Genomic DNA, 22,348 nt, shown 5'->3' on the forward strand with positions numbered 1-22,348 from the left:
AACTGTAATTAATTATCTAACTCGAGAAGTACTGTCCTAATTATTAAAGCGTCAATGAGAAAATTGTAGAGTAACATGAAAAACTCCCGATACAGCTTTCTGTTGCTCAATACGTGCTACATAAATGTGTTTTTCCGGGGGGTGAAAGGAGCCCGCGAATACATGCATAATTGCCACGCGACTGGTCACTCGCGGCACTTTGCGTGTATTCACGGGATTCTTTCGCGCTCGAAAAACACTTTTATGTAGCACGTACTGAGCAACAGAAAGCTGTATCCAGAGTTTTTTATGGTGCTCTACAATTTTCTCATTGACACTTTGACAATTAGGACAGTACTTCTCAAGTTTGATAATTAATCACAATTAGCTAATTAAATCTCAGTAACTAAATAATTACTGGCGGCTACTCCACTGCACTGGAAACAATATGCACTAGGTTTGCTTCGCGCAACGCCGTTCCTCTTTTTTTAAATCGTGCTGCGTGATAGCTGGGACACCCTGTATACGCAAACAAGACGAAAGGTTTCGCGCCAGACCTGAAAGTATAACATTCAAGACAGAAAAAATACGAACGTTATGACATAACTTTTTACTGACGTTTCGACCGAGGACCGGTCCTCCGGCCGAAACGTCAGTAAAACGATATGCCATAACGTTCGTCTTTCTTCTTTTTTGAATGCTATATATATATATATATATATATATATATATATATATATATATATATATATATATATATATATGCTTGGAACCGCACCTGACAATAAGCTTGACATTTATTAATGTGTTTGACTTATTTATATGATTTGACTTTAAATTTGAGTGCATTTTTGTGTAACTTTTTCGTAACTGTGGCCTACATTATTTGCATTCTATATGAAAGGAATCAGCCGGCGCCGACATCTCCTAAACTTCATATAATAAACACGCACACACACACACAGGTGACGGGGACAATGTCCAGTGAAGGAAAAGTAGTACATACATGCTTCGTAAACCGAGGCATGTGGAGAAATGTTTGGTTTAGAATAAATTTTAAAAGTTATCTTCTTTCATCATCCAACGGCGGTTCTGTTACCTGATGTTGTGCTAAGTCCATACGTTACTGAAGGAACAAACACGGGCGTTGATATATAGTTGTATAAATAGTGACAGGAAACAGTGGAATACTTGTCAATCCTACATTCGACTATATGTAAGCCACCGCCATTGCTGCACAAAGAAGACGCTCTAACGCTTGCACGGAATCATCTAATGTAGGTCTTGCTGAATACAACACAGATATCACTTTATTGCGACAGCAATTATGTGGCACTCCAAGCGCACCAAGCATGGGGACGCGGATGGCGTCGCCATCCGCGTCACCATGATATTTTGTATAAAGTCCAAGTGCCATAACAACGCAGCCGGCCGCAGTATGTGGTATGTGCGACCGAAACCTTGCGAGGGTGACCGTGAAGGATGGTGGCGTGATGCGGCGGTGTCTTCTCGCTCTCGCAAGGAGGGTGGGGGGGGGGGGGGGGGCATATGTGCGTGCGCTAGGAGTGGGGATGGGAAAGGGGACAGGTTAGTGGCACATCTCCTCTTTAGCTGCGCTTGCTGAGCGCGAGCGCACGCGTCCAATCTTAGAAGCAGCCTGCCCTCGGTTCGAAGGCCAGCCGACCTGAGATAGCTGATGGCTTCGCGTGAGCTGTGTCCTCGCGCGCCTAGTTCGGGTTGAAGCGAGAGGCAGGACGGAGGGGAATTCGTTCGCCGCTGCTGCCTCTCATCATCACGCCAGGGTTCTGACAGCAAGTGTCCGCGGTTCATCAAGTGAGATGTGCTTGTGTTTGTGTGTGCGCGCGTGACAACGCGCTCGTTAATTCATTTCGTAAGTCAATGTTTACAGCAGTTTATGCAGCTTATAAAACGACTAAACTTACTTCAGATACCTGTCTAATAATTTTCTATCGCAGTCAATGCTTCGCCTTTCCGAAGAAACTGTGACTTTTTTTTTTTTCTCGTCAAACGACGAGTGCACATAAGTGCTGCATACGTCTAAATAAAAACTTAGTGAACTCGGCGAAAGCTCGCACCCTCTGAGGGATGTTCGACAATATTGATACGGAACAGCCGCCACCGTGTGGCTGCACTGAAGAGGAGGAATACGACGTGTTCCCACTTGATATAGCGTCGCCATCTTGGCCTCCATTGGCTTCCGTGTAAATAAATTGCAAATAGCCCTGGGCATCAGCTACACGCAACGATATCAAACAGAGCATTGTTGAATCAAGTTTCGCTGGGAAAAAATTGACGAATCTCTGCTGTTTTTCTAGCAGAACTTTTCAGCAGTACTTTTCATCAGTCGCGGCTCATCGTTCCCATTTCTACGGAGATCCTTCCATGAACACGACAATGGATGACCTGCCACCGTGGTGCTATACATTTATATTAACATCAATAAGACAGCAAAGCTTCACAGAAGTAAACAGCCATCTTTTGCACAAGAGATCAGTTTCCCTAGGGATACTGTGTTATCTATATGCAGACCCAAGTGATTAGAAAAATGTAGGACGCGTTGCGTTCATCACCCCGACACACCACGGTATTCAAGATGCTCGTAGAAAGAGCAGATTCTTTATTACTCAAGCTATAGGCCAGCTACAATGTAATCCTGGTTTTTAGCGACTTGGCAAACATTGATGTCGGTGAGATCTATAGCCACTCGTTTAGCGCTGTGAAGCAGTTGAAACAAGTTTTAAAACACGATGAGTATACGCGTGAAGAGATTCATGGGCTTCGCATGTTATCTCATTTCAAAATCAAAGTTCACTGGGTGCAGGGTCGCAGTCACTAATAAATATAGCCGACAAGGCCAACCATTCCGCTTGACATTGCAGCCCGGCTACTTCCCTTTGCTTCGACCATCGCTCCATCAAAAGCCAGAAAATATCTTCTCTGACGGGACATACATGCTCTAAACCCTTGTGTAACGGCTGCCTTCCTCGAAATCTCACTCAGGTGGAAGAAGTCTCTGTCTGAAGAATTCGAGCGGGAGAGGCTCTTACCGCTTCCGTAACCTTGGCCTGCGGCCCAGCATCTGAAGACCCTTCAAATTCCCAGTGAGCCCCGCGTTTGCAGCAGGTTCTCGCCATCTGGTTTGACCGTGTTCAGTGGCAAAGGTCACAAGAGAAAAAGTGCTTAGAGGTGCTGGGATACGAATAGACCACTTATGCAGCTTCTTCAAGAAGAAGGACTGCACGCATTTATGTGACCTAATATGCCACGTGGCAAACCGTGCGGTCAAAATAGAAACAAACAATTTCTGTAGATTCAAGCTGGTATTAAGACCAGTGGTGCTTCGAATAGCTGTGCTGACACGACAGTGTACTTGTCAGCATGCTTTTTAGTTTGTATCCACGCGGTATCAGTATAAGTCCAAAAACGATTCCGCATGTGCAACAGACTATCGCTGTTGCTTTCAATGTCACACCGTTACTTCCAAGGAAGGGAGTTTCTGCTAACAGTATTATCGATCATTGCCGCGCAGCGCCAGCAGTCGCTCACCTAACGCGGCAATGGAAACAATAATATTGCGAAAATATCTACCAAGTCACTCAATAAGCGATACCTGAACTACGCTAGCTTCTGAACTTCCTGGTTAGATAATGTTTAGATTATTAGTTTCGTGCGCCCATCAAAGAAGCCAATCCACTAATGCCCCACTCCGTCCTTTGCGTTTTGCTACGTACCTTACGCAGCTTCCCAGTCGAGAATGCCGGACTAGATGCGGGGCGTATTGATCGCCAGCGCTCAGCGGCTGCCATAACCATCATGTTGTCCAATAGGGGGTTTGATGTGCGTCGCAGCTGTAATAAAAAACGGGCAACAGCAGTTGTCACGGTTGTATGTCTGGATTTAATGAATGGGAGAAATACAGCCTTATCCATCCACTCAGTCAATTCCCTATATCTCCGCCTGTGTGTAACTTAGAGCGAAGGTTTCCGTGCCTACCCTCTCGGTTTTGACTTGGCAGCCGTCTGCTGCTCGATCAGTCGTTATCTCGGCGGATATACTCATGTACGTATATACGAAGATCCAATCTGCACCCAATACAGATACCAGCAAGCAGGCTTATATAACCTTCTATGCTGCTCAGCTCAGACTAGCAAGACCAGGTCTGGGCCGTCCAGCTAGCCGAGGCAGCCGCTGAGACCCAGGTGATCTCGGCCGTCTGCTAGGCGGAGGGAAGGCTGCGTCCGCCCTCGTGAATTGCTGGCACCAGTAAAAATTGAATCTCTCTCTCTATGGTGACCGACAACGTGGCGCTGGTATGTGTGCCTCTGTTCTGCTCAATAAAAAAAACTAATTCCCGCATAATATCTAAGCATATATTATCGGCTCATATGTATATCTAAAGCAGACCAACTGCTTAATCTAACACGGCGCTAGGTTCAACTAAACCTTTGTGTACTTTGTTTTCTTTGCTTTAGCCATTCGGCATGTACCCTTAGGTGTGTCGCCATTGTATGCCAATCCTCCATAATGGGTATTTGCCACGGTGACACAAGAGGTACTGTGTGCTTATAGCGGGCTAGATATGTGTCGTACTTCTTTGTGCTACACCTGTCATCGCCTTTTTTTCTCTCTCCACACTGAGTGCGCTTGAGTTGTAGTGCACGTTAAAGAACCCCAGGTGGTCAAAATTAATCTGGAGCCCTCCACTACGGCGTGCCTCATAATCAGAACTGGTTCTGGCCCGTAAAACCCCACGAAGAAGTATCACACATCGCCTTCGTCTTAGTGACATCGTTCCGTAGACATCACACTCGTTGCGTCCCCCTGAGTTGGCGTTTGCATTTCGGCATAGTTTGTCACTGGTATAGTGCATAAACACATAGATAATTGCAAGAAACTAAATTTGTGACCTTTGTGGTGGATAAACATACACATTCCATGAGATTATACGTTGCATAGCATGTAATAAGCAATATTTTCTGTTTGTTGATTAACGTTTATTGCACACCGCTTGATTAAAACCTTGCTTCACATAGATTCTACCATGTTCGTTAGATATGCATATTTATATTAGTCCCAAGCTGATACCTCCCCTATTTTGCATGTAGTCGGATTCCGCTTTTATTGCGTTGTTTCACTGAAAAAGTAATTACTGTCGAAACTCTCTCAAGGGGAATTACCGAGATGTGAAGCATTGTATAGTGGCTGCTTACTTAAATGACCAAACATTACGGTATATGGATTGGTCGAATGATCTCATCCATATAACCGTCTTCTTTCGTCAAGGCATGTTTGCAGTTCGAGCGCAAGAGCAGCACCGGAGAGTGGCGAGCGGCACCCGGTAATATGTGGCCCTAGGCTGCCCTCCTCTTCCCCTGTTGTCCATTCATTGCACCAATGGGAGGGCTCCAGGTGCGCCTCTACCACCCGAAGAGAGCGGATCTTCGGACTTTCTTGCAGGTGCTATGGCCTTTGTGGCCAAAAGACCCACGACCCCCAAATTATCGTATGGTCACGTGCCTCACCTTAAATGAATCTTTACTACATAAATAATAAGATTGGTTATTTTCAAACCAAACTCCCAAGTTAGCTTATCACTTCACACTCATCACAAAACGAAGCTTCTGTCTCATAATTGAGTTTTATTTTAAATGTTAATAGATAACTACTGCATCTGTTCTCATGATTTTATATTATAGACAACATTAGGTCAAGTTTAAGGTTGTAGCAATGTTTCGCCGGATTTGTAAGCAATAAACAGATTTTTTAAAAGTGTACCGAAAAGTTGAAAACAACCTTCCGTGCTCATGACCTTGCTGAGAGCTTCCTATTTAATGCTTCGCAATAAAATAATTCTTGAGCAACTCCCTATATTTAGCGACGTAACTATGAGATGACTGACAAGGAGGGGTTAATGAAGTTGCCGATAGAACGCTTTCTATTCTGGCCCATGAAAAATCAGCTTTCACTAGCGTTAGAATGTTCGACCGGAAGCAATGGCAAGGTTCAGATGTACTCGAACTTGAAATAAGTATATTTTTTTCAACAATTGGTAAAACTGGCTCAGCATATTTTTTTTATCGCAATCATAAACTTAACACCGACTAAGGCGTCACCTTTACTACTGGTCCCTGGCGTGCTAGTATTAGCGCGGCGTTTTCAGCAACTTCACGGGGTGATAGCAAAGTGTGTTTGAGCCACTCACGCGCCGTAGATTGAGCAACGTTTGCGTAATAAAATAAAAAAATAAAACAATATTGAATAAAACTGGCATACCCTCCTGTTTGGCAAAGACGGGAAATCCTTGACGAGGACCCGCTTTATCAAATCAGGTTCGGCTACGAAGAGGCATGGTTTCCCTTGCTCGTACGCACTGCGTCAAATCAAAGCGAGACAAGATGGTCCAGAATAGAGAGTTTTAGATTAGCGGGACGCAAGCGCAGGGGCCTTGAGGCCGCGGTACTGCGTACGCGCAGACCGGTCTGCGCGTGCGCAGTATTGCGGCCCCAAGGCCCCTATGCTTGCGTCCCCCTAATCTAAAGCTCTCTAATGTCAATCGAAAACAGCGCGGCATGAGCTGCGAACATTGAAGTCTGACAGAAACCGGTTTCCTGTATGACACGGCACGACATCTTACAGCAACACAGATAGTGCGAGTAGAAGCACTCGAAAACGTTATACGGTAGTTTTCATGGTGTCTTAAAGAAAGCTATATCATGCACTGTGTGTATATATAGGAAGAATAATGCTATGCTAGGGGTGATGTGCAGGAAAATTTTGAAGGGTGTAGGTCTATCAGGGGCTAATGGAAGATTACTAAACCGGCTGTTTTCTGCCTGTTAAAAAGCGTTATACCGGGTGTTCAAAATTAAGCTTTACGTAACTTTTTTTAATCGCTTGTGGTAGGTACCATAATTCTTATCGTTGACCTGGGTTATTCGAAGAGTCGACCAAGTAGAACGAGAAATCGAAACACATATTCAACTAATTAACAAAAATTAACTAATTAAAATCTTAGTTAATTACCTTACGACACATATTGCAAATTACGAATTGTAGCCGGTGAGTTTGTAAGACGCATCCATTTGAAATGAATTTCCAGGATGACACCAGTTTCGAGATATTATTTCCCAAGGTGTGGGCCGAAATACAGGGGCGTTCTAGTTGCTTTTCTGCTTCAATGTATAAAACAGCATTTTGGTTAAAAAGTAAGTGGAACAACAGTGCATTTTTACGGCGAGTTTGATGGCGCATATCTCCAAACTGGTGTCATTCTGGAAATTAATTCCATGTGGATACGCCTGACAAGCTCACCGGCTCCAGTTCATAAATTGCAATATGTGTCGTAAAGTAATTAACTAAGGAATTAATTAATGATTTTTGTTAATTATTTGAACATGTGTTTTGATTTCTTGTCCTACTAATATCTGCTTCATCGAATAACCCAGCTCAATGATAAGAATTATGCTACCTGCCACAGGCGATTTATAAAAATTCTGTAAAACTTAAAAATGAACACCCTGTATGAAACGCTAACAAAGGACAGGGGCCATATTAAGGTGACGTGCACGGAAGGTTTTTGAAGTTTGTAGGTTAATTAAACCCTTTGTAGGAAATTGCTTATACAAGCGTTGCAGAGCTTCACAAGTGAATATTAAGAAACACAAATGAAGATGTCCTGAAAGAACTTTATGGACTACGATGTTGGAATGTTTAGGCGATGGGGAGTATTGTTTGCGTGATAAGTGCCCAAAGTTTCAAGCGTGTAAGTTAATTACATCTTCCGCAATATAATTCATAGGGAAGTGTTTAAATGCGCCATACGGTCATTATTACCTATGTTTGCGAATGTCTCAAGAGCACTCCTCATAACACCTAGATCAAATTTGGTGGTAATATGTTAATATGGTAATATGTTAAGTGTAATGCATGGCTTTGACATTTCTGGTTTAATTAGAAACCTTGCAAATATTTACTGAACCATCGCACTTTTTTTCCCACATTCAAGCGTTACAGGTGGTTTGTAATTTATTTCCCTGATCTAATCAGGAAACTAAACAAGACACGTTGTTTATTACTGATGAAAGAAACGAAGGTGAATGTTATGGGTGATGTATGGGCCAACTTTCAAATGTGTGTGTTATATTGTGACCTTTGCATTAAATTACATATGTGTGCACTTGTGAGGGTTATAAGTGTGTTTCACGAGCACCACAGAATTTTGCCCACTGCGCTGGCAGAACTACAAATGTCACCGAATTAAAATTTCGCTTAGATATGGGAAACACTATTCCAAAATTGTATGCGAAACTAAGTGAATTTGGACTATAGATAGCCTTGGTGAAACATTCTTTTAGCATCTGTTCCAAAGCCTTATATGGCCCTTAAGTAATGTTTCCAAGTGTGTTAGAGAAAAACCCTACGTCACACCTAGCTTCTATTATATAGAAATGAGGGGAATCCTACGTATAAAGTTTGGCGGAGCTTTTATGTTCCTGGCTTTGACAAATATTTACTTAATAGTCGGTTATGTTTAACAGCGGAGCTGTTTAATCCGACCGTCAGTCCCTGTGTCGCGAAAAATAAATGTCGTTGAACGATGACGTCACCTGCATTGCCTAGCAACCACCTGCCACAGCTGCGCCTCGCGTCTCGTAGCTTCGGCAACGCTCCTTCACCGCCGTGCCAGAGAAGACATCACTGCGCGTTGCATAGCGCAGCTTGCAACACCGACACCGCGTTCCAATGCCGACACTGCGCTTCATCAGACCCGCTTCATCAATGCGGTCGCCTAGCAATCACTTATCCAGCTTCGCCCAACCATGTCATTGCTTCGCGCCGCAATTCTTGCTTTGCTTAGTCACGACAACACTTTGTGATGCTTGGCCATGCCGTCACAGTGATAATAAAGATCATGTCACCGTGACGGCAACACACACAACTCTCGTAGACTTTGCCCTGAGTAAATGTAACATGGTACGACCAAAGAAGTACAAGGCTCCCGAAAAAGAAGCCGCTGAGCTGGAAGCTCGTCGTGCCGCGCCAGCCGAGAACGAATGTGCCGATTGCGTGCTCATCCGGAGCCGAGCAAAACTTAGCCGTACGTAGCAAAACTTAGCCTAGCCTAGCTAAACTGGAAGAAGCTAGGTGATCACCAGCTCCGCTGTTTCTCCAGCCTTGCACAACTTCGTGCAAGCTGCGTAATTTTTTTTTTTCTGGTTTCATGCATTATACGAGGTTCTTAGTAAGTTTGCGCGGTGTGCTCAGTGAACCAAATGAGGCATTTTGTTTATATTAGGTTAAAATTAGAGGCAGGTTATAGGCAAAGTGCAGGCGAAGTGCGAAGTGCGTGGACTAATTACGACTTGAGCAATAAATTACCTATGCAAGCGATTCGAAGCGTTCTAAGTGTCCTTTATGAACGCTGCACAACTTACCTCACTTCCTTTGAAGACATATACATTCCCCCAAAATCAAATTAAATGAGAATGGGGTAACGATATGGTCGATGGTGTCGCTAACTAAAACGTGTGTGTATCAATTGCTGATGTGTGTGTGATGAACATTTGCAAAGTGCACTGTCTCACAGTGCAGCACCAGTACAAACGCCTAGCCTCAGTATAGTACTGCACACAATATTCTATGAAAAAGTAGAAGCACGGGGTAACGGCTTTGCGCTTTTGTGCCAACTCGCCGTGGTCTGTTGTCATGCCAGCAGCCGCCATGACCAGTTTACATGTTTTATTGTCAATTGTGCCGTCTTATGGACAAGGACAGGCGGGTGAATTCTTACCCAAATAATCGTCCGTATTTCTTGTATCTTTCTTGATCACTCAGACACACTGGCTGCAAAAAAAGAAAAAGAACACTGCTCAGTTTAACTCTTCGCTCACTTACATAACGCGGATTTCTAAATACAAAGTTGCATTTGGAGAATTACGTGCAGGTGTGTAACGTCTCAGTAGCAGTTTACCTTTAACAGCAATCTCTTCGCAGGTCCGAATATCAAAGAAAACTTCTCGTGTGCCACATTCTGGCTTTTCCAGTAGTTTCGATGCCTTGCTGCATACCTGTTGACGACAAGATATCACCAGCATAAAAAGGAGAATACAGGTTTAGCTTGGTATTTGTAGTCCGTTCCACTTGGACATGTGAATTTATCTTCATAAAAGAATTGTGCAAGAACCATCGAAAGTGATAGCCACAATAAACAAAGTTTATATAGTATTTTGTACTATACTGTGCTTGTCTCCGTGCTTTTTTTTTTTTTTTTTGGATAGTTGAAGCATCGTCGCTTCGGGTGGCAGTCGCAAAGCTGAGTCCCTCATGTATCACAACGAGACGAGGTGGATGCTCGTCCTCTTAGTCGCAAATGTGCGTGTCCCTTTTCTCTTGTATAGTAGTCTTTGACAACACGCTGCGCCGGACGGTTTCGTTCTGCCACTGGCCTTTGCAGATCCCAAGAAAAATGCACCGTGAGAACGGGGCCGATGCCCAATGTGATATACCGTCTCAAAGCGCTAGGTGCCGCAAGGAAACAGGGGGGAAAATGGCACACTTTTAATATTCGTGTTATTGCTATGCGACGTTACGCCCACGCAAAGCATCTCAAAACCCTAACTTGCAAAATGGAAGGAGTGTGAGGTCGTTGTTCTTTCGTGTCATGCCTGCGTGCGGCCTAATGGCATCGAGCTGCTGCATTGGGGTGGCTTGGCTGAAACTCCACCGTCGAAAATGTGCTTTTATTTTATTGGGAAACATTCTACGGCAGGCATAGCTGTCCTTCGCCATGACACCATACGGCTACTTTTGGCGTTGTGAGCTGGACATTCTAGAAGAACGTGAACGAGAGGTCATCTGCCTGACAGTCAAGGCCTTTAGAGGAGGTCGTCCTACCCTACCGGAAGAGTCTTTCAGCTGTATGTACCCATCCAATCGTCAGCTTGAATAGGTGCGAGTGATCTTTGAGCAAAATGACTGTGTCCGGCACTCGTTCTAGGAAAAGGTTGCGAGCGATCATGTGGCCCGGATGCTGTGTAAGGAGAGCGCGGTGGATGACGAGCCAGTCCGCGTCGAATGATGACGTGATCGACGTTACCACACTGTGATGTGCACCTCAGGCCAGTTCGTTCCCAGCCTCGTTGCCTGTAACTCCTATAGATACAGGAGCAGGCACCCTCTGGAGCACCACATCATAGCACCTGTGGCCATCGGTGTGCTGGAGAAGGTATGAGAAGAGTGGACAGAGTGCACCGTCGATTGGTTCGAACACCACGCTTACGCGGCGTGGAATGATGTGCCACTGCTGAAGCGGCGTTGGAAGAGATCAGACGTAATTGCCGAAAGAGCTTTTCCCAAGAAGATTCTGACCGACGCCGAAGTCGCCGACCAAAGCCGCTGTGCGGCCAATGCGGCGACGGCTCGTCGTGCGGCCTAACGTCCCAAGCAGCGGGTGGCGCGTATGGCGTATAATTAAACACATGCTTCCAAATACCCATGTGCATCTGGGAATTCCCGTGTGGTGGGAGTGCGTCGTGCGTGTAAACGACTTGTTTCCGCAATCACTAGGCTCAGTGTTCAATCACTAGGCTCAGTTATAGCTCGCGCTAGAAACGTGCTGACGACTTCGTAACGCATAAACCCGGCGCGTCAGTACGCAATTACCGATACCCTCTCGCGCCGCTGAGCCCACATGGGCGTAAACCCAACCAGCTACAGCAAACTCCGGTATCGTGGCCAAAGAAACTTGCTTTTTCAAGCGAAGCTTGTATTGCCTCACAAGTGTCGGTGCCGTTGTAGGTGCGACCGCAAAAAACACATCACGCGCAAGTGAAGGAAAACGGCGGGAAAGGCTAAGAATACACCGCTGGTGAAGCACGTGAGACGCGCGTCCGTAACACGTGACGGGAGCACCCAATCAGGAGCGGGCGCGCGCCGGGGGAGGGGCAAGGAAAGGAAAGGGCGTCGCGCGCGTTGCGTCGGGTCTACTTTTCAGTGTACGCTTGGCACGCTCGGCAAACTGGTGGGATGGCTCGCGTTATTAGGTCGGCGACGGAACAGGCCGCTTTGGACGAGAAACGCCGTCAACGTCGCCGGGAGCAGGCTCGCGCTTCCCGTGCGGATCCTGCGTTCAAGCCAGCCCAAGCCTAGGCTCGGTTACAGCGGGAGGCAGCGGATTCCACGTTAAAAGCCCGTCTTACCGAAGCCCAACGTCAACGAAAGGCAGCGAACCCCGAGGCCAGGAAACGCAGCACCCAATTTTGAGGGTACGACAAGGACACCCTAGATACGACAAGCTTCGCGTGACCCCCCCCCTGTTCCCTGTAGGGGAAGGGTCTTAATTTTTTATCATTAATAACTCATCGTTTGCAGTGCACCCTGTTCAGACGCGCTCTCCTAACAGTTCGCACAGCCTCTCAAAGGGAACGCTACTGCGCTTGCATACATCAAACATACCGGCAACGAAACGCCGAACACTGCCCTCGTCGCGATGCCAAGCCGAAGATCGGGAAGCGATGGTGCGTCCACTTGGCTTTATTTGCGCTGGTACCTATTTGCCGTGGGTTCGATGTCACGTGATGTGCTGCGCGTACCAGGACGAAGTAAGATAATGTGCGGGCTACGCACGCACACTTACGCCCAGCATAAGTCTGCGTTCGTGTATGAAAGCAACCTAGTTTGAGACATGCACGCAGACTTCCCGCTGCGTCCTCATCACGCGTGCGTTGTGACACTACGTTCCTTCAGTTAGCGAATGCTTAGTGAAATTTTACAGCGAAGCTGTATACCTCTACCAGCCTCTACCAGCTTTCGTGTCGGCGTAAGCAAAAGACGGCACGGTAAGTGAGCGGCTCGTGCTCGTCGTCGTCTTCCACAGCTGGCTGCGTTGCCGCTCATCATTCGAGCGTAGAATTTCTGTCGTCGTAATGGGGAGGCCGCGTTTACGGGGTTATGAGCCATTGCTTAAAGCACTATGAGCAGCCCATTAGCGGTGCATCACTGCATGCTTCGCATAGAGTTTCATATTACTATAACTAGAGGGCAATGTGGCGCTGCGATCGTTCAACAATCATGGGAATGATGGGAAGTACAGGCTACGGATTGGTATTCTGTTGACTGGCGAACTAGTCTACAGGTATTTTTTTGTCAGTTTTGGTTTCGCTAGTTTTGTTCCAAGCGCAGTTGCTACAATCCACAGTGGGGCAGTGCGGCGCAAAACTCTCGAGCTCTCTGTATTTGTTTGGTCGCTCGAAGTAGCGATAGGGTTCTTTATTCTACGGCGATAGCGTGCTGAGCTAGCGGCTGGAACGAGGCTTGTGTCGCGGCGTGTCTGCCGCGACACAAGCATCGAGAAAGCGACTGCTGACTGCTTGCATAAAGCATTTTGTTTGCTACATAGTTGCTCTTCTACTGGCTTGACAATCAAATTTGATTGAGGGCTTCATTGCGCATTACTCGTTTATGTGTTCATTGAAATGGTTGTTTCAGGACATTTGAGAACACAAAATTACTTGTGGTAGGAAAGGTTGCTGCTTCCTGGCTGTAGTCTGCTGCCGCAAAACGGGTAAGCGCAAAGCCACGACATAACAGTTCCTGGCGCGCACTTCAGAAGAAGCGGTACGTCAACATAAAATATAGTGAAGCATGCTCGTAAGAGGCCACAAGCGTCCAAGATAGCACTGCAGCAGATGTGTTTAAAAGTACTCGAAGACGTTCATCAATCGTGACAGCCGATGCAGCCTTTCGAAAGAGCGAGACAGTTCGCAAGTGCGTCTGCGCAGACGCAAGTGCGTCTGCGAGAAAAGTTCACTTTCCCCGCGTTCGCAGCCAGCAGGCGTCGTAGCAGACGACAATTGTAACATTTCTCTCAAAGGCGCAACACTTTTCTCATAATACAAAATTTTTATTCCCACAAATATTTGATGAGTATTTTTTATATAAGCACATGCACGGTTGTTATTGCTGTTGTGAAAGTAAATAAATAATTATTCAATGGCGCTAAATCAGGCAGAACGCTACATACCCTGGTGGTAAACCATGCTTCAATCTCAAAGTCATACAAACTTTATTCAATGTATTATGCATTATATAAAACACAACATAAATAAAATTAATTTTTGCACGAAAATGTTTTAATACAGCTTCGTTTACTGCGCCGCATGCAAACGCCACCAGTTTCAAGACAGAAGTCAATCCGAAGCCTGTACTTCCCATCATTCCCATGTAGGTTGAGGCGACGTTCAGGAGAACCCCCGTAGACACTAGCGCCACTTTTCCCTCTAGGTTTTTTATTTAGAAACTCTATGATGCTTCGCACCTACCCAGGTTTCACGTTAGTGGAGCTGCATTTCGCTCAACGGGTCATTTGACACTTACGCATAAAATTTTATTCACCGCTCAAACCGAGCCTACGACTTAACTCGTGCTAACTGCAATAACTAATAAAAACTAAAACAGTAACAAAGGCGTCCATAATGAGCAAATTGCTGAGGGAGTTAAAGAAAAATAATGATGGTTTCACAGCATACAGCTCAGCACTCGTTTTCAAAAGAAAAACCACAAATCAAGCATCAAAACCACATGATGGATGATAAGGCGCGTGTGAACAATGGGAACACCCTCCGATGCGTTCCGGTAAAGATTAGGTTTGCAGCTGCTTCGAAAGGGGTTGACGTCATTCAAAACCTTTGTGTGAAATGCAAACCGTATAATGTATGCTAATGAGGTCTGTGAATAATGCGAAGCACGTTCCTTCTCCCGCGTGTTTCCCGGTAAAGATTACGGTTGCGTAAGCTACTCCGAGTGGAAAAGTACCCAACAGCATAGAAATCACGTAGTGACGTCACCACGGTCTGGCAACTCATCAGATCATTTCAGGCTACCATGGGTAGACCACGGAAAGTAGACGCCAAAAGAACAGCGTGAATATAATGTGAAGTAATAAAGGGTGTGGTTAAGTACATTCACTTGTATCTGGTTTCACTGTTTGTTGAGCCACGTGTGTTCATTCAAGTGACATCACAATGGGTAATATTGTGACAGAGCGATGAAGAAGACGTTTTGAGAGCACTTGAAGAAGACGAAGCTCGGGACTTCGCGTGCTTACTATGATCTTGTCAGCCGCTGCCGGTCTTGTAAATACACTGTAAATACATTTCTTATTCCTTTTCCCCGTAACATTTTTGGTGGAGTTTGCGGGCTCAAGTTCAAGACGGATTTACGCAGCGGGCGCTCCTTGGCTGCATCTACCATGCCAGCTCAAGGCGAGGATGCTTCGGGCTCGTCGACCCCCACGCCAACCGTCATTCTGGCACAACCGCGCGACCCCGGCACCTTTTCCGGCACTGACAACACGGATGTTGAAGACTGGCTTCAACTATATGAGCGGGTGAGCAAGAGCAACCATTGGAACCAGACCGCCATGCTGGCTAATTTGATCTTCTATCTCGCGGGAACGGCACTCGTCTGGTTTCAGACCCACGAAGAGGAACTTACCACCTGGGACATTTGTAAACAGAAGCTCACGGATTTGTTTGGCAAGCCTGTTGGACGTCAGCGCGCCGCTCAAAAAGACCTCGCTTCGCGTGTCCAGACGTGCACTGAGTCCTACCTCACATACATCCAGGACGTGCTCGCTCTGTGCCGCAAAGTGGATCCGAGAATGTCCGAAGCTGATAAGGTCGCACATGTCATTAAGGGCATAGCAGATGACGCCTTTCACCTCCTCGTCTTTAAGAATTCTTCTACTGTACAAGCCATCATTACCGAATGCAGGCGGTTTGAAGAAGCCAAGAGCCGCCGCATTGCCCACCCGTTTCCCCGCCTCCCCAACACGGCTGCTACGTCCACCTGCGAAGACCTCCGCAGTCTGCCCACACCCAATCGCTCTGATGACATCGTCCACATCATCCGGCGTGAAATCGAGGCCGCATCTCCTATCCAAACCCCAACCCTTGGCTCCGACAATTGCCAGTCCACCGTTTCCCTGATCCAGACCGTCGTACGCCAGGAATTGGCCAACGTTGGCTTGATGAATGTCTGCTCCGTTAATCGGCCTGACTACGCTTCGTCCGCCTCTGCCATGCGCCCTCGCAACATGAATGCCCCTCCGCGGTATCGCAACCCGACTGAATGGCGCACTCCCGACGACAGGCCAATATGCTTCACTTGTGGCCGTATCGGTCACATTTCACGTCACTGCCGCTCTTCGTGGAATTCGACCCCTTGGCCCTATCTGCCATCCGACCGCCCGCCTCATGCTGCTTCTCGCTTCCCACCGCGCATGCAACCAGTAACTCGTGGCGACTCCTCTCGGCCCGCCCGCTCTAGCCGCTCTCCTTCGCCACATCGCCGCTCCTCCCGCTCGCCCCCATCGCGTCGGTCACCGTCGCCCAGCTCCTTCCGGCGCACGCTTTCGGAAAACTAACAGGTGCAGCACCTAGAGGTGATGCTGCTATACCGCCCCGACGCCAAAATCCTCTTCTGACCCTGCCTACAAATCGGAACCTCATCAAAGTGAACGTGGATGGTGTACCTGTTACGGCTCTGATTGACACTGGCGCGCACGTATCTGTCATGGGTGCTCAGCTTCGCCATCGTCTCAAGAAAGTCCTCACTCCTGCCCCGTCGCCTGTGCTCCGAGTCGCCGACGGGGGAACGCCGGCCGTTATTGGCATGTGTCCAGCTCGTGTGAGTGTCGCCGATCATCATACTTCTGTTTTATTCTATGTCCTAGAACACTGCCCTCACGACCTAATCCTGGGACTTGACTTTCTCTCAGCCCATTCCGCCTTGATAGACTGTTCTGCTGGTGTTGTGCAACTCGCTCTACCTGTTGCTATTGATCCCCCCGATAGTGCTCCGATCCGGCTATGTTCCACAGAGCATATTCGCCTCCCTCACCTTGCCGTTACCTACATAGGTGTTTCACCCGTTCCGCCCATTCCAGACGGTGACTACATCGTATCTCCTAATCCGGATGTCCTGCTCTCGCATAACGTCGCATTTCCTCACACCGTCATTACCATTACGGACAACACGTCCTGTCTTCCGCTAGTGAACTTTGGACTTAGTGCACAAGTTCTCCCGCGCGGCATATCACTTGCGCAAATCACGCCGGCCGAAGACTACCAGATTTCGGGTTTAAATGCTGACGACTCCTCGTGTGCAACTCTTGCTGTGCCTCCTGCCCCTTCAGACTTGAATGCCCTAATGAAAATGATCGCGCCCGACCTTCCGCCCCAGTGTGCCAATGAACTACGTTGCCTCCTTGCCTCGTACTGGGACTTATTCGACCTTGGAGACCGTCCTCTCGGACAAACATCTGTTGTGAAACATCGCATTAACACCGGGGATGCGAGCCCAATCCATCGGCGACCCTACCGCGTCTCTCCTACCGAGCGAGACATCATCCAACACGAAGTTGATAAGATGCTTTCTCGTAACATCATTGAACCTTCTTGTAGCCCATGGGCATCCCCTGTTGTCCTAGTTAAGAAAAAGGACAACAGTTGGCGATTTTGCGTAGATTATCGGCACCTAAACAAGGTAACCAAGAAGGACGTCTATCCGCTACCACGCATTGACGATGCCCTTGATTGCCTCCATGGAGCACAATATTTTTCGTCCATAGACCTTCGCTCCGGGTACTGGCAAATTGCCGTCGATGACATGGACCGTGAGAAAACGGCTTTTATTACTCCCGACGGGCTCTATCAGTTCAAAGTCATGCCTTTCGGGTTATGTAATGCCCCAGCCACATTTGAAAGAATGATGGACGCCCTCCTACACGGTTTCAAGTGGTCCATCTGCCTCTGTTACTTGGACGATGTGATCGTTTTTTCTCCCACTTTTGCGACGCACCTCGAACGCCTATCGACGGTCCTATCTGTTTTTCGTCGGGCGGGGCTACAACTCAATTCGTCCAAATGCCACTTCGGTCGTCGTGAAATTTCTGTGCTCGGACATCTCGTCGATTCTTCGGGTGTCCGTCCTGATCAAGATAAAATCCGGGCAGTGAAAGACTTTCCCGTGCCCACGTGCGCCAAGGACGTTCGCAGCTTCTTGGGCCTCTGCTCCTACTTTCGTCGGTTTGTCCGCAATTTTGCGGACGTTGCACGCCCTCTTACTCAGCTCCTCAAGAAAGACGCTGCCTTCATTTGGGGCTGTGAGCAAGCTCGTGCTTTCACTGAGCTGATCCGGCTGCTTACTTCCCCTCCCATTCTCGCTCACTTTGACGCGTCAGCTCCAACAGAAGTCCGTACCGATGCCAGCGGCCATGGTATTGGAGCTATCCTGGCCCAGAAACAACAAGGACAAGACCGTGTTATTGCTTACGCCAGCCGCCTTCTTTCCCCTGCTGAGCGCAAATATTCCATCACTGAGCGCGAGTGTCTGGCTCTCGTTTGGGCAGTGGGAAAATTCCGCCCCTATTTGTACGGCCGGCAATTCACAGTCATTACTGACCACCATGCTCTGTGTTGGCTTTCATCTCTGAAAGATCCTTCTGGGCGCCTTAGCCGATGGGCTCTGCGCCTTCAAGAATACAACTACTCAGTTGTATACAAGACAGGCCGGTTACACCAAGATGCGGACTGCTTGTCGCGCCATCCTGTCGACCCACCTGACGTTTCTATGGCCGGCATTCCTGTCACCGTTCTCTCTTTGAGTGCTTTTGACGATATCGGAGCGGAACAACGCCGGGACGACTTCTTAAAAGACCTTATTCAACGGCTGACTTCAACGACGCCCGACCCTTCCCTTCGAATGTTTGAACTCCACGATGGCATCTTGTACCGCTGTAACATGCGCCCTGACGGCCCTGACCGACTCTTAGTTGTCCCTTCGCATCTGCGCCGGACTGTTCTCGCCCAGCTTCATGATGTGCCGACTGCCGGTCACCTTGGCGTGTCACGGACTTACGACCGCGTTCGTCGGCGCTTTTTTTGGCCTGGTCTTTACCGTGACGTCTGCCGTTATGTCGCTGCGTGTGACCTTTGTCAACGACGAAAAAAGCCGACCACGCTCCCTGCTGGCCGCCTTCAACCACTTGACGTGCCTTCAGAACCATTCTTTCGTGTAGGCGTTGATCTTTTAGGCCCTTTTCCTACGTCTGTTTCGGGAAATAAGTGGATTGCTGTAGCAACAGATTACGCCACCCGATACGCAATCACACGGGCTCTTCCGACAAGCTGTGCAACCGATGTCGCCGATTTTATACTAGAAAACGTCATCCTTCACCACGGTGCCCCTCGACAGCTCCTTACCGACCGAGGCCGCTACTTTCTTTCGAAAGTTGTTAATGACATTCTACACTCGTGCGCGACTAAACACAAACTTGCTACTGCTTACCATCCACAAACGAATGGTCTAACCGAGCGTCTCAACCGGACCCTCACTGAGATGCTATCCATGTATGTCTCCGCTGACCATCGCGACTGGGACGTTGCATTACCATTCGTTACCTTTGCCTACAATTCTTCTCGCCACGATACCGCAGGCTTCTCTCCATTCTTCCTCTTGTTTGGCCGCGACCCTACGCTACCTTTCGACACCCTCCTGCCTGATAGCCTGTATTTCACATCAGAGTACGCCCGGGACGCCATAATCCAGGCACAAGAGGCACGCCATATTGCCCGACGTCGACTTGTGGACTCGCAGGAAAATCAGCGGCGCTTATATGACACCCGCCATCGTGACGCCCACTACACACCGGGCGCCCTGGTTCTCCTTTGGTCTCCGTCGCGACGCGTTGGCCTCTCGGAGAAGTTGCTTTCACGCTACTCTGGTCCTTACCGCGTCTTGCGTCAAGTAACCGACGTCACCTACGAAATCGCCCCTCTTGACCCCACCGTGGCTCAGCCTCGTTCCGACGTAGTCCACGTCGCGCGTCTTAAGCCGTATCACTCGAACGCCTCCTAACCAGCACCGGGTCGGTGCTTCAGCCGCCGGGGGTCATGTGACAGAGCGATGAAGAAGACGTTTTGAGAGCACTTGAAGAAGACGAAGCTCGGGACTTCGCGTGCTTACTATGATCTTGTCAGCCGCTGCCGGTCTTGTAAATACACTGTAAATACATTTCTTATTCCTTTTCCCCGTAACAATATCATTGTGGGTGTCGTTTACATCTTCGCTGTCCAACCACCTTCACGGCGAGGATTGGAGCCACGGTTTTTTCTCTCCCCGAAAACTTGGAGCCTTATTTCCTATAACATTGCTATAGCTGTCAATGATTCGCCTTTCGAGCGATGGAGCGACGTAACTTTTAGATGCTAAGCATCTTTTGCTCGGGGCTATGTCACTCCCTCCCTCCGCCGTGCGGCGTCCACACCCCTACTGCGCATGCGCATCCTCCTCCCCCTCCTCTCCTTGTCTCATCTGTCATTTTTTTTCGTCGGCACTGCATGTCATCAGGCAGGGCCCTTTATCAATCGTAAATACTCCACTAAGGACAAGCAGAACTCTCTTGTCCCCTTACGGGGTCGTTAGCACGGCGAAGATGGCATCTTTTTCTCTGGTACATTTTTCGCTCCTAAACTCGTCGCTGCTAAAGCAAGTGTATATGTTGATTCTGCAGTACGGAGAGACTCGATCGCAATCAGATAAACAAGTGAGAGGTTTTCTCCTCGTTATTTCATTCGTTAAGTATCTATGGAATGATGCGATCTTTCCAGCACCAACACACCAAGTGGCGATAGCGTCTTTTCATACGTAGGCCAGCGCTCAACGAATTGTCTCTTTGTCTATAGTTCAGGTGTCTACTGAGAAGTGAAACAGGTACGATGCCCGCGGACCTTTATTTTCTTCCTCATTTGGAAATTCATTACTATAAACAACTGCTATTACTTTTTCTAATGCTGATCGATTCAGTTTTGCAATCAAGATTCATATATATATATATATATATATATATATATATATATATATATGAGTTCACGTTCAGCTCAGTCTCCCTACATATAGTTTCGTCGTCACTATAGAATAAAACCATAAAACTATGCCACTCTATCTCAATCCACCCGCCGCGGTGGATGTTTGGCTATGGCGCTCCACAGCTGCGCACGAGCACTTCCGGCCCCGATTGCCGCATTCCCATAGAGAAAGGAGGAGCTGGGAGGGTGCGAAATGCAATAGCGCTGGTGCACTTATATTTATCGGCCCGTTAAAGAGCCAAAAATGATGGAAATAATTCCGGAGCAACTCACGAAGTCATGTCATACAGTACATGCCTATCTTAGAGAAGTCAAACACGATTATTATTTTTTTATTCATTGTTTCAGAAATTCAAGCGACTGTGTTTGCACTAGGCTTCATTTTGTTATCTATGCACCAACGCCTTCAGATATCATCAGCATCATCATGACCCTAAATTTTTTTAAGATCACTGCAGGGCGAAGTCCTCTCCCTGCGATCACCAATTACCCCTGTCTCGCAGTAGCTCATTCCAACTTGCGCCTACAAAGTTCCTAATTTCATCACCCCACCTAGATTTCTGCTGTTCACGACTGCACTTTCCTTCCCTTGGCAACCATTCTGTAACTCTAATGGTCCACCGGTTATCTACCCTACGCATTACAGGTTCTGCCCAGCTCCGTTTTTCTCTCTCAGATGTGTCAACTATAGTATCAGCTATCCCCGTTTGCGCTCTAAAACACGCCGCTTTCTTCTTGTCTCTTAACGTTACGCCTAACATTCTTTGTTCCATCGCTCTTTGCGCAGTCCTTAACTTGCTCTCGAGCTTCTTTGTAAACCTCCAAGTTTCTGCCCCATGCGTTAGCACCAGTAGAATGCAACGATTGTACACTTTTCTTTTCAACGACAGTGGTAAGCTCCCTGTCAGGATTAGGTAATGCCGACCGTATGCACTCCAACCGATTTTTATTATTCTGCAAATTTTCTTCTCATGGTCAGAGTCCCCTGTAATTAATTGACCTAGATAAACGTACTCCTGCACAGACTCTAGAAGCTGACTGGCGATCCTGACTCCTGGTTCCCTTGCCAGGCTATTGAACATTATCTTTGCAATCTGCATGTTAATCTTCAACCCCACTATTGCACTTTCTCGGTTAAGGTCCTCAATCGTTTTTTTTTTTTTTTTTTTTTTTTTGTGATTCGTCCCCAGTGCTGCTGAATAGAACAATGTCATCTGCAAACCAAAAGTTGCTGAGATATTCACTGTTGATCCTCCCTCCTAAGCATTCCCAGCCTAATAGCTTGAATACTTCATCTAAGCATGCACTGAATAACATTGAAGAGATTGTGTCTCCTTTCCTGACCCCTTTGGTGTTAAGTAACTTTCTACTTTTCTTGTGGAGAACCAAGGTTGCCGTGCAATCCTTGTAGATATTTGCCA

General features: G+C 47.4%; 1 protein-coding gene across 1 annotated transcript in view; it reads right to left on the minus strand.

Annotated features, from left to right (window-relative positions):
• Positions 1-22,348, minus strand: part of LOC119455670 (cytochrome P450 3A24-like) — a 35,225-nt gene that overhangs the window by 11,944 nt on the left and 933 nt on the right. Inside the window, exons 2-5 of the mRNA XM_037717091.2 lie at positions 9,971-10,067; positions 9,791-9,843; positions 6,274-6,370; positions 3,732-3,848 (exon numbers count right to left, since the gene is read on the minus strand). Coding sequence (XP_037573019.1) covers positions 3,732-3,848; positions 6,274-6,370; positions 9,791-9,843; positions 9,971-10,067 — 364 coding nt within the window. The remainder of the gene's footprint in view (positions 1-3,731; positions 3,849-6,273; positions 6,371-9,790; positions 9,844-9,970; positions 10,068-22,348) is intronic.

The sequence above is a fragment of the Dermacentor silvarum genome, chromosome 6, assembly GCF_013339745.2.
Source record: "Dermacentor silvarum isolate Dsil-2018 chromosome 6, BIME_Dsil_1.4, whole genome shotgun sequence".
NCBI classification, from domain to species: domain Eukaryota; kingdom Metazoa; phylum Arthropoda; class Arachnida; order Ixodida; family Ixodidae; genus Dermacentor; species Dermacentor silvarum.